A 13468-nucleotide genomic window follows, 5' to 3' on the forward strand; every position below is an offset into this window, starting at 1 on the left:
ATGCAAATATAATTTATTTTTGAGAGACTTGACCATAAATAATTTAAAATAAAGTTGTATTTTTGTAAAGGAAATTTTTTATTTTTTTGTTGTGGAAGGGAACTAATTTATCTAATACCAAAAAAGCACTTCACGTGTAGGTCATAATTACAAATATTAAATATGAGGAGATAAAAAAATAATTTTCTTATGGAAGGGAATCTAATTTTGTTGCTCATTACCAAACATTAGTTATATTACCGGAAACTAATTTCTTTTGTCTTAAGTTACAATTCTAACACAGAATATCATTTCATCATCAAAACTATTGTAATAAACTAAGGAAAAAAAAAGTTGAGGTGTACGACACCTACTTGCTGCAGAAGCTCTACTGGTATCTTCCTGTGGCTGGACAACTCCTGTGGCTTCTCATGTATTAACATATATACCATATTGATTTTCATTTCGTATACATTCCCCGTATTAATATTTTTAATCAATTTCATCTTAACCTTCATTTCTCATTCAATCCTCATTGAATTTTTATTTTTTCTTAAATTCATTTTCTTAGTTATCTCAACAAAAAAAACTTTCATAACTCGTATACACACATATCTTCTCAAACTATATTCTTGTAACCATTTCCGGTTTAAATCTCAAATCAAGTTCAACTATAATTAAATAAGCAACTAGGCACATAAATTTCTTCCAATTAGACATACAGAATTCATTTATTCCTTAACATATTCTTTCAAACACATAAAAAGTTCTAACAAAACTTAATAACAATGTTATAAACATCTATAGTTTTGCATTTGTATGATAATAGTCATTCATGTATTATATCACATAAATATTATTTCATTTGCATAAACTTTTCGATGTATCGTTTCTTTGCATGAGAAGTCAAACACATTCACAAAAATATTCATCTTTAGGTTCAATATTCTCCCTGAATTTCCTAAATTTCAACAACATAAATGTTTAAGTCATTCTATGTAACGTAACGAAACTCCTTTAAAATAATTTTCTTTATAATATATACATTAATCTACTATAATATCACTTAACTACATACAATTCTACTTCATGCAATGTAACCCTTTATTGGCCGGTCATTAGGCCCTTAAGGACCCTATGGTTTTCTTCATCACTTCTACCTAAATTAATACCCAACATAACATAATCTAACCCAATTGATCAATTCATAGTGAATTTACATTTTCCATAAAATTTGACTCTAAACCCCTAGCATCATTTTGATGATTCCAACCTTAATTGTTATCAATTTCATATGAAATTGCTATATTAGGTTTAGAACTCCTTACCGAATGATAATCGAGTCTTTGAACCCCAACAAGTTAAAATCTTCTATGTTTTTTCCTTTTTTTTCCTTTTTTATTCACCTTCTTTCTCTAACTCAATCTTTTCTCTCTTTGATCTTTCTTTAATTCCAAGAGTGGATGTGTTTTTATCTCTTAAAATACTCTTTTCATTCATAATTTCACTCTCTACCATTTACAGGTGTAAGAATATAAGAAAATAAAAAAATAGTCTCTTCTCCCAAAGCAGCACCCCATTAGTTTGTACCCATCAGTTTTACAAAGATGTAAATCAAAATGATTTGACTGTTTTGAGAAATCGCCTGACCGGTTCAGCAAATCAGTCTAGCTATTTCTCAAAACAGCTGGACTATTTTTACTACTGGAAAATTTGATATTTTCGGCTAAAAACTTCTTCTTCCATCTTAACACTTTTTTTTTTTACCAATCTATTCTTTTCATCATTTTTTTTCATACTATTACACTATAATTCCAATGATTTTATTATTTATTTATTATTATTATTTTATTTATCCCAGGGTTTACAAAAAATATCGATAACTTGGTAAGTCAAAATACAGGGGAAATGAATGTGGTAGAATTATTGACCATGTTTAACAACATCACAAATACGTCGGTCATGGAATTGATATATATATATATATGAAGATCATAAAATAATTTTAGCATCCCTAAAGAAGAGGATGTTACATATTGCTACAAGATTATGCCCTTCATATTAGAGAACATTGGAGTCACATACTAAAAAATGATCAACAACGTCTTTAAGACTAGTTGGAAAGGAGCATGGAGATATAAGAAGATGACATTTTGGTAAAGAGTACCATTTTTTAATAACATCTTCAAGACTTATAAGAAGTTTTCTTTATTCTTCACCAACATGGAATGAAGCTTAATCCATTTAAGTGAAGTTCTGAGAATGGAAGCTCTTAGAATTTATGGTTAGCAACAAAGGAATAAAGCCTAATATTAAAATGAATAAATTCATTATTAACATGATCCCTTATTTATTAAAGAAATTTAAAGACTAACCGAGTAGGTAATTGTTATGAATAGACTTATCTTTTGACTTGAGGAGGATTTCCTTTAAGACATTGAAAAATATATTTATTTTTTAATGGACTCATGAATACAAAAGGCATGTGACAACTTAAAACCTCACCTATATTCTATAAGAATTTTAGATCAACAAAAAAAAAAAAGAATAACTCTTTTTTTATTTAAAGGTAGCAAATTCAATCATGAACATTGTGTTAGTTAAAAAGCAACACAAAGTTCAAAAACTTGTGTATTATACAAGGAAAGCTCTTCACGACTTTGAGATTTGTTACTTGAAAACATAAAAGGTGGCCTTAGTATTGGTAAATGTCTTTAAGGAAATTGAGACCATACTTTCAAGTACACAAATTATTATTTTGACTTATCAATCTCTTAGCCAAATCTTTCATAAGCTAAATTTGTCAAGAAGATTGATCAAATGGTCCATCGAGTTAGGAGAATATGACTTAGAGTACTAATCCTATTTGACCATAATGTTTTAAGCCTAAACAAAATTTATTAATGGATATACCTTTTAGAATGTACCATCTTGAACTCTAAAAACAAAAATGCCTCCATAGAAGTTATACCAGGATATTTCCTCTAACATACAAAAAAAAAAAGAGCCAAAATAGTTATAGTCCTACTTGATGGGCAGACTTTGGAATATGAGCTCAGGTTTGACTTCCCCACCACCAATAATATGGAAAAATTTGAAGCCTTACTAGCCAAACTTAGTTTGGTAATGGTCCTAAATGTGTGTCCTCTCATGATACACAACATACACAACGACTCTTAACTCATTATAGATCAATACAATGAGTTATTCGAAGCTAAGGAACCAAGCATGGTGAGGTATTAGAAAACAAAGCACTCTCCCACCTTACTACCATGAAGAGTGATGGAAAGCCATCATAATTGCAAAGATCCCTCTACAAGAAATGACCAGGTAGATCTCTTATCAAATTGGCTTGTATAAGGCCCCAAGAACTTCTACCTGAATTTTAGATTGAACACTAGAGATTCTTAGCATAGTGGAGGAAGGAGACCTAACAATTACAATTATAAAATTTATTATGATAGTGGAAATAAGCTTCATTTAAAAAAAATAAAAATCATGAACCGTTCATTTTTAAACACGTATATGAGAAAATTTATAAACAATAAATTGAATAAAATTATCAAAAAAAATAAAAAATAGATATTTTATTCTCATTCATTATTAATGAGGAAATTATATTAAAAATTATTTATTAAGCAATTAATAATATGACCACAAAAAAACCCTAATATTCTTAAAAATTGTGACATAATTGGACAATGACCTAAAAATTATTTTAATAAATAAAATTAAAGAGAGTTTTTGTTAAAACATTATTAAAAATAAATGGATAAATAAGAAAAAAGCTAGGTACGCCTAGATTAAAAAAAAAGTGCAAACAAGAAATGAGCCTATAAGGCCAAGCCCATGTGCCTGCTTCTATTTTTTTTTCAATAGACGGACAACGTGAATTTTCCTTATATATAGCAAACAACTTGTGGCTTGTCTATGCAGACGACATGTCATTTTCTAGTTTATTTTAGTTGGGGTCCAAGTTTTTTTACTTTAAAAATTCAATTTTCAACATGTTTTCACCTAAAAATAATCCAAAATATCCTTTAAACCGTAATAAATTCATTTCAAACACAAAAAAAAAAACTTACAATCACTCTAAAAAAACCAAAAACCAAAAACCAATTAAATTAAAAATAATCTTACAGGTTCTGATCTACTTTTACAATACATTTAAAGAGAACACCATCTCTATTGAATCCCTCTCTTCAAGATAAACTCATTAATCCAGAATTGGCCTTTTTGATGGGTGGAATGTTGCCAATAAACTACTTCCGGTCTCATTTTTTGATGACCATCTCTCCTTTTAAACTTTAGGGACTAAAATATAAAACAAATGAAGTTTATGATTGAAACATGAAACCCTTAAAACATATGGGGCCAAAAATAAAAATAAAAAAAACCTTAGGGATCAAATTGTAGTTTTATAAGTTATTGAATAGTAAAAAAAAAAAAAGCTTGTTTTTCATGTTTTAAATTTGATCCTGGTTGTTTTATTTTTTTAATCAATGAAATTAAAATTTATTTTGCAACATCGAGCATTAACTTAATATTTAGATAATTGTTTATATCTCGAACAAGTATTAGCATGTAAAATAAAATAAATTACGAGACTTAAAAATATGTGAATACAATAAGAAAGAATGAAATTAAAAGAAAAAAAAAGTTTGATAACTTACCAATATAATTTTTCAAGGGCTAAAAAAAAAGATTGACTCAACTACACGTAGCAATACATGATACAGTAGAGTGTGGTGCCACGATAAAAGAAATAGTAATTTACTTTTCTCTTTTAATATTTTTTATAATTATAATTATAATGTAGATCTACGTTTATCAAACCTATTCTAGTTTCCTTTAGGTAATTTAAAGTGCATATAAATCTCCCAATTAATTTTCTTGCTTACCTTGTTACATCCAATACCTAATACAATATTTGTCATTCAATTTTTAAAAAATAGGGTTTACAGTCATTACATTTTCACATCCGAGTAAATTTCCAAAGCATTATTTTAAGGGGTATATTTGGTAGATTATGTGGAAAGTGCCAAGAAAAATAATTATTATTTGTAAGTTCAGAATCTGTTTCCTAATATAGCATTCGAAATTTGACCTCCCATAGCATTTTGTTTTATCCATGCAATACTACAGTAGTCCTAGCAACTACTCTAATTATTTTTCAAAAAAACAAATTTCTTAAATATCGAGTAATCTCAATTACATTTCAGAATTATTTTTCATCTCAATTAAATTTATTTTATATTAATAGATTCTTACTTAAATCCTTTCCATCCATTTCAATTACAAAATTTATATACCAACAAAATATTTGTATAGCGATTAAAGAACCGTTATATCCCTGTAAAAAAATGAGAATATATGTTTGATCTATAGGAAGCGTATTTGTTAGAAGGAACAGTCACGAACTCTAAACAAGATTAGTCTTACTCTTTAAAAGGGTGTGAAGATATCCAGGTAAAAACAAAAAAAAATTACAAAATTTATATGAACACATGAAATTCATGTGATTATTTTTTAAAAGAATTCTAAAATCCTTTATTTATATATATCACATATAGCTCATGATAAATTATATAAATAAATATAAAGTTCTTATTTTTTTATATAAATAGCTTTTTTTCGATCATATGTTGACATGAATTATAAATATATTTTATTTTACTAACTTAAACTAACGCAATCCATTGATAAATAGCTTTGAAGTTGGCTGACCAACTTTTGGTCGCTGGAATATGAAAAAGTAATTAACATTTGAGAAAACATTTTAGAGATCTCAATAAAATCATTTATGGTCATAAATTAGGATTTAATCGATTTAAAAATGAAAAATAAACTAGAATAAAAAAGATTATCAAGTCTTGATCTATCTTTTTTTAAAAGATAAAGGAAAAAAAGATCTAAATGAAACTTTCTTTGTCAAATCAAGCTTATAGACACTAAGAACGGTGAGTTTCATCGCTAAAAAATAACCATTCGATAATTTTATCTCTCTATCTATATAGAGTGACTCTTCTTTGTCTCAAACTCAAATACTAAAATACAAGAAAAATAAAGTTCTGGACCAAACCATTTAATTAAGAAACTAAAACGATAAAAAGTGATTTTTGACAAAATCTCAAAGGAAAGATAACCCAAAAGGTGTTGGCACATTTTTTTTTTTAAATTGGCCTCTTGTTTTTTCTTTTGCTCAATTTTAGTACCTTTATTTTCAATTTTTCTCAAACAATAAATTCATATTCTTTCTCATAAAATCGAACATCAACCAAATCACAAGACATTTTTTTTAGATTCAAGTCACCACATAAAAACTAAATCAAAATAAATTATAAATTTCAAATCTCTATCAACACCACCTTGAAAGATTAAATTAAGAAGAAAAGAATTTGATGATTGAAGATAAAAAAAGGACCAAATTCAATGTTTGTTTTTAAAAACAAAAGGTCTGCCATTTTTCTTTGTTTCAATTTTGGCTCTCTCATGTTCAATTTCTTGCAAACAAAATAATCATATTTTTTTTGTAAAATCATGCACAACCCGAGTTGGTTTTTTTTTAAATGGTTGTAACAATATAAAATGCAAAGAAAACAATTATCAATCCTAAATCCTAATAAAAGCAAAATTAAAGAATGAAATTAACAAAAAATGAGAATAGTAAAAAGAGAAAAACAAAAGGTGAAACATTATAAAAACATTAAATCATGAGGAGTTGTTACTATAGACTTCGCATTGTACATTCTCTCATAAATTATTATGGATTATAATTGTAATTTTTTAAAAAATTTACAATTTGATCCTCAAATCTTTTTTTTTTTTTGCACAATTAAACCATTTTGAGCACGAATTAGCACCTGCATCTAGTTGCTTATTGTTTTTTCAAGAAATGGTTGAATTGAAAGATAGAAAGATAAGGAAAATTGGTGGAGATTTTGAAATTCATCTGAAAAATTTATTTTAGTATCCAATCTTTTTTTAGTTAATAGGTGATTGGTCACTTTAATTTATAGAAATCCAATGTGGTACCAAACTTTATTTACCTTATTTTTCAATCATGTTTTTTTGAGAGGAGAGAGAGACTTGCTGGATAACGACATAGAAAGATAAAGTCACCGTTGACAATGATTCTAGATACAAAAATAGTTAATCTCGGTGTCAATGAGTTTAATTCGATGAGGGGAGTTTCACCTGAGTTTCCTCTCCTTCTCCTTGCTTGTGGAGGTAGATCTGACCAAGGGAATAATTCCAAGTTTGGGTTGATTTTAGATTTTTGAGACTATTTTTTTTGGATGTTTTAACCATTGATAGATTTATTAAGGTGCTATTTTTAGGTTTTTTTTGGATAAAAATGGATGGAAATGAGTTTTTTGTTAAAAAAATTGAGCCTATGCTTTTCAACAACCTCTTATTGCTGGATTCTATAGAAAAATAAATAACATGTCGTTTGTTTATTTCTTACAAAATAGTGGTACACCTCTTTAAGAAATAAAAAAAAAAATTAAAGTTTGACCCAGACACGTAGGCTGGGTTTGAAGTCCTAAGTACCTGGGCTCTTTTTTGTTTTTTAGTTTTGTTATTTTATATTTAGGTAAAAACAAATATTGATAAAAAATATCATTGAACCAAGTTGAGTCCATAAACTAAGGTGCATGTTTGATAGGTTAATTCATAGCATCTAGCCTATTATTTATGTTTCTTTTTTTTTTAATGCATTTTTTGTCCTTTAATTTTTTTAAAAAAATATAATTTTACTATTTATTATCAATGATCTATTTTTTTATTTAACTCAAAACTAAAAAAATAAAATTTCATCATTTATTATTAATGATCTAGTTAGCTATCTTGATCTCACATGCATATCATGGTTTTTTTTTAATATTTTATACGAAAAAATTCTCATACCCTTCATTCTTATATAATTAAATGAAATATAATCTTTGAGATATTTTATTATTATTAAATTTGATAGAATGTGTGACTTATGTCGCGAACTTGTTTAATTGACTCGAGTTCACTTAAGTTTTATTTTTAATTGATTATTGTTTTATATCAATTTTATTCTTCAAGATTAAGTTAATTGATGATGAACTTTTCAATTTATTTTTTTAAGATTAATTTTGCAAGTTTCATATGTTAGCTTGTGTTAATCTAAGTGAACCTAATATATTTTTATTTTAATATTATATAAAAATATCGTTAAATTTAAGATTAAAATATTTTTTTTAGAAGACTTTTTAGCAATAATTGATATTTTTTATTATAAATTTGTTTTTACTCTGATCTACTATACGTCTATACGAGATAATGAGCTAGTGGTTGCAATTCACATGGATCACCTTAATTCAGTCTTATCTTCTTTAAGTTTTTGTTGAAGTGACCATAATGATGGAAAGAGACCTCAGATCGGTCCCCTAGCCAGCGTCTTGTATACGAAAGCGTTATTTAAAAAAAATATATATTTATCTTGAAAAATATTAAATTTATATATTTTTAGTATTTTTAAATTATTTTAACATATTAATTTTTAAATTATTTTTTTCAATATATTAATAAAAAATTAAAAAATAATTTAGACTGTACTACACTTGAATTATTTAACGTAAAAAGATAAATAACTAGATTCATGTAAGCAATAATGCATCTTCTTCAATTCTGAGGGGTATAGTTTAATTAGTCATGTTCTAAATTTGTTTTTTAAAGATCATCAATCTAATTTTTATAAATTTCAGGATGATTAAAGGTTTATATAATTATTAATTTTAAAATCCGTTGAATTAGTTAAACTCCACTCAAGTTTCTTGTACATTTAAATTAATAAAAAAATAATAATAATGCATCTCCTGGTATTGCATCTATACACGCGTATGAACCTTCTTTAAGCAGAAGGTTCCTCGTCCTCTCGCACGTTACATAATTATGTCATGACTCCTCTCCTACTGTACTATCAAGTATCAACACTGATTGTTAGATCAACTCCGTTTTTATATAACTGTCCCCAGAGTTCAACTCTCTGCCCATCTCTAGTTTACTCAATTTCATTCCTCTCTCAAACAAAACCTAATCCCTGACCCTGTTTCGTTTCCTCATATCTTTTGCTATCTTGCGTGTTTTGTTTTGATAAATTTGTCATTGTATAGCGAAAGTGTGAGATATAAAAGGATTCAATATTGTAACATGTAGTGTTCTCAAAAGGAATGGTTTTTATTTCCAATCAAGTAAAGATGGTATTTGAGGCAAAGCCAAGAGTTCATAAAAGGGTCTGGTTAATGTTTCAAAAATCAATGGGTGTCCTTGTGGGTGGGAATCATACCTCCTCCAGGTTTTGTACTCGTTAAGTCTCTAGCTTTTTATCAGTTGGTTTATATCTCTCTGTCAAGTCTCTGAAATCCTGTAATTTGATTAAAAATTTAATCTCTGATGCCAATTTCGTGGTTAAGAGTGGAACACAACATGAATTCGAAGGCCTTGAGATACCAGATCCTTAGTGGATCAATAGCCCGGCGTGTGCTTCTACGTGCATCTATGCTTGTCACGGCAATGTCCATCATTCCTTTGTTACTGTTCTTATATGGGTCTGATCCTGGATTATTGTTTGATTCTGTGAGGTATAATGAATGTGATGTACCCTTTATGTTTATGGATCCACATTTGTTGAAGAATCGATTTTTGAAGCCAATCTGGGGCTCAATTGATGGTGAGGAAGGTGTGAATGTGACTACTAATGTTGTTAGAGAGCTTCTGGGCATGCAGATCATAGATCCTAGTGCAAAAGTTCTCTGTGTCGGTGAAGGATCTGCTCCTGCAGTTTTTGCATTACGAGAATTAGGATTTCTCAATGCTTGTGGGGCTCACAGACACCCCTTTTTCTCTCTTAAGCATAAGAGGATGGCTTATGAGCTTGAATATGCAGACGATTCCTTTGATTTTGTGTTGTCTGGGGACCTAGAAAAGATTTCCGTCCCAGCCATTGTTGTGCTCGAGAGCGAGCGTGTGCTTAAGCCTGGTGGAATTGGGGCTATGCTTGTTGGTGTTGACAGTTTTAACACCAATAACCTGATTAGGTCTTCCTTGCCTGTGTCATCATTATTAAAGAATTCCAACATTGTCCATGTTGGTTATGTCAACGAGTATACACTGGTTGTTTTCAAGAAAAGAATTTACAGTGTCGGCTACTTCCAGCAATACCAGCTACCAGCTGATTGCCCATCTATCATGAATAATAGACCTCATTTGGAGAATTTAGAACCTCTCACAGAGAATAAGCAAGTGGAACATGAGAAAAACATAGCTTATTTGCCCAAGTTTGTTGATATGCCCTCTAGGAAGCGATTAGTGTATGTTGAGATTGGGGGAGGTGAGCATCTGAATTCTAGTGTTTCAAGTTGGTTCTTGCCGTCTTATCCTGTGGATCGCAACACTTTCAATGTTTATTTTGTCGACCATAACGCTTCGGTCCTGCTTTCTGGTGTTAAAAAACCTGGTGTTGCCTTCATTTATTATCCTGGCCTTGCTGGAGTTGAGGCTACTCTTAATCCTGATGTGGAAGAGTTTGATCAATCTGTGGAAGATGAAGGGTTTGATTTTCTTGATTGGTTTAAGCAAACAGTGCAGCATGCTGACTTTGTGGTGCTAAAAATGAAAGCAGGGAAGGTGGAACTGAGATTTCTGTCTGGTCTGTTCCAAAGCGGAGCTGTATGCTTTATTGATGAGCTGTTCCTCAGTTGCTCAGATCAAGTTGGTGGAAACTGCTTGGACCTCTTCAAGAGCCTTAGAAGCAGCGGTGTGTTTCTCCATCAGTGGTGGGGAGACTAACCACCAATTGATATTTGTTCAACCGTGTACGATGGAGCCTTGTTTGTACTGTGTGTTAGCTTTGCTTTTCTACAGTCATCGGTGTTATTTCAACCCAAGTTACGATTCCGTGCAGGCACCCAGCGTTGCTTTATGCTTGGGCGCTTAAGCTAAATAATCAACCATTGTCTTTCATGTTGTTGAATAAATTGTTGCGTGCTTTTAAGATGCTATTCGTGAAGTCTTGTGGTGGCGTTTCTCAGAATATGATGCTCCGAAAAGCTATTAATTAATTATATCTATGATTGTGACAGATCACCCGCATCTTCAGCGACAGATCACCCGCATCTTCAAAGCCTTGGCTTCGCCTCTTGTCTTGCCGAGAATTATACACCAGTATTTAATATTTTGCTGTTTTTATAAAACGAAACACAAAAAGTTGTGCAATAGCGGTTGTAAAGTGCTGACAGCAAATTCACAACCTCATCATATCCTATTATATCTAAGATTAGAGAGATAAAATATAGATTTAATATCAAATTAAATAATTAATAAATAAATTTACATAAAAATTAATTTGAATTAAATTAAAGAATTTAATTGAGTACAATAACTTAATTATACTTTAAATAGATCAAATTAATTTTATTAGAAATTTAATTGATGAAAAATTAAGTTTGGAAACTTAATTTGAGCTTAATTGAAAAGATTGAAATCTTAAATGACTAAACTTAATTTTTGCAAAGTCAATTGATTGAATCAGAGCTAAAATTGCAACAAAAAAAAAATTTATGGTCAAATAAGAATCAAATTAAAGAAATTCACAGCAAAAAATATTAAAAAAAAACACTGAACTCTGGAGACTCGAATTGGTTGAAGACGGGTGGAATTGAAGAAAAATTGAATTTTAATGGTCAATTGAGAATCAATTTGTATAAATCTAAAACCAAGGACCAAAATAAAAAAGGCACTAAAATTTGAGACTAATATTGAAGTTCGGTAGAGGTAAAATTGCATGAAATTAAAAGTTCCAGATCAATTAGGGATGCAATTAAAAGAAATCAAAAGTCGAATGACTAAATTGAACTTTGGTTAAATTCTTAAAGCTAAAACGACGCTGTTTTGAAAATAAAAAAAAAATAACAGATGACAAGTCGTCTGGTTACTGCTCATCATCTTTCACTTTTCACCCAAAAAAAGCTACGTAGAAGGCTACTTTTTAGGGGTATTTAATGTTTCCTCTCCCCATTAACCAAGCAAACCATACACCACTAGGATGATTTAACATTGTACTACACCCTATAGTAGGTCTTGCCAACCAACTATCTCTACAGCAAGTGGTCAACCCGACTAGTCTTTAACAACCAATTTTCACAGTCTATGATTGCTCTTTTGAGCCAACAATTAAGATCCTTTCTATTTGAATTAAGGGCCAAGATTTATCCCTAACAAAGACAAAATATCCATTTTCCACCCTCTATAAATAAGGGTAGATTTCAGGCATTGAGCATCAAGAAATCAGTGTTCAAAGTTGGCCAAAAATAAGCCTTCTCCTCATTCTCTTTTCTGCCATTACATTCTTCTTCTCCTTTGTTGTGCCCTTAGTCATGATGACCTCGTCGCCAACTCCTCCATCAACAGCTCCACCATGAGCCACCAACACGACTATCAGCCGATCACCCCCATGTCACGAATAGTCACTGCCAACTCCTTCCTTTTTGCCATGATCTTATCCTCTAGCAACTAACGCCATAAGCTATCTCCTCCACCAACGCCGCCACTAGCCTCATATTGGCCTCCCTAGCATGACTAGCTAGCCACTCCCTCATGCCCAGGTAACCTTTTTACCTTCCTTCTCCCTGTTACAGAGTCGGCCACTACATGCATTATCAGAATTCGTTCTACATACAGGAGGCAAAAATAATTAACATGGTCACTGGGCGGGGCTAGTGACCATGTGGGCCTTGGGCTAAACCCGTTTCAGCCCAGCTTAGATGATTGTGTCAGGTCTAGTCCAAACATAAAAAAGAGGTTGGGCCTTCTGTCAGCCCAACCTGAGCAGATCGGGCTTGGGCTCCAGGCCCAGCCCAACATTAAAAAAAGATAAGAGAGGTTTGTTAGGTCGTTAGTCGGCTCAACCTGACCTGACTAGATCTGGCCCAAATGGTTAGGCCGGGTCTAGCCCACTTAATAAATAAATAATATAATAATATTTAAAAAATTCAAATTTTTCAAAAGGTATTTTAAAAATATTTATGGGCCTCTCACATGCTTTTTCCAAAAATTTTGCATAATATCAAACTGTAAACTTACATTGTAAGATACAGATCAAATATTAAAAATACTCGATTTTCTCCAAAACTTAAAAAAAAATCTGAAAATTGAAAAGTAAACTTTCATTTTTTTAAAAAAAAATGTTTGGTTTTCATACATACAACCAAATTCTAAAATTTTTCATGTATATTTTCTAAAATAAAATCATTTTTATCATATATATATATATATATATATATATATATATATATATAAATATCTTAACCAGTTTATGATTATCCGTTAGGGTTTGTTTGACCAAAGTATAAAAAATGCTTCAATAATTATTTTGTTTAATTAATATTAGGAATGTTAGGACTTAACTATATCTAAGAAATAAATAAGTTGGGGCCTTAGAACAATTATGATTTAACAT

General features: G+C 30.1%; 1 protein-coding gene across 1 annotated transcript; it reads left to right on the forward strand.

Moving 5' to 3' along the window:
• The first annotated feature begins 8900 nt into the window (after positions 1-8900).
• Positions 8901-11012, forward strand: LOC7486474 (uncharacterized). Its single transcript, XM_052448144.1, has 2 exons — positions 8901-9318; positions 9401-11012. The coding sequence occupies exons 1-2, from the start codon at positions 9183-9185 to the stop codon at positions 10798-10800; spliced, it is 1536 nt and encodes a 511-aa protein (XP_052304104.1). The 5' UTR covers positions 8901-9182; the 3' UTR covers positions 10801-11012.
• Positions 11013-13468: the final 2456 nt, after the last annotated feature.

The sequence above is a fragment of the Populus trichocarpa genome, chromosome 16 (assembly GCF_000002775.5).
Source record: "Populus trichocarpa isolate Nisqually-1 chromosome 16, P.trichocarpa_v4.1, whole genome shotgun sequence".
NCBI classification, from domain to species: domain Eukaryota; kingdom Viridiplantae; phylum Streptophyta; class Magnoliopsida; order Malpighiales; family Salicaceae; genus Populus; species Populus trichocarpa.

What these genes read in the sequence shown, in the direction of transcription:
- LOC7486474 (XM_052448144.1), top strand. Translation starts at nt 9,183, where the DNA reads ATGGTTTTTATTTCCAATCAAGTAAAGATGGTATTTGAGGCAAAGCCA. An exon ending in CTCCTCCAGGTTTTGTACTC is followed by an intron (nt 9,319 to 9,400) that starts GTTAAGTCTCTA and finishes TAAAAATTTAAT; the next exon opens with CTCTGATGCCAATTTCGTGG.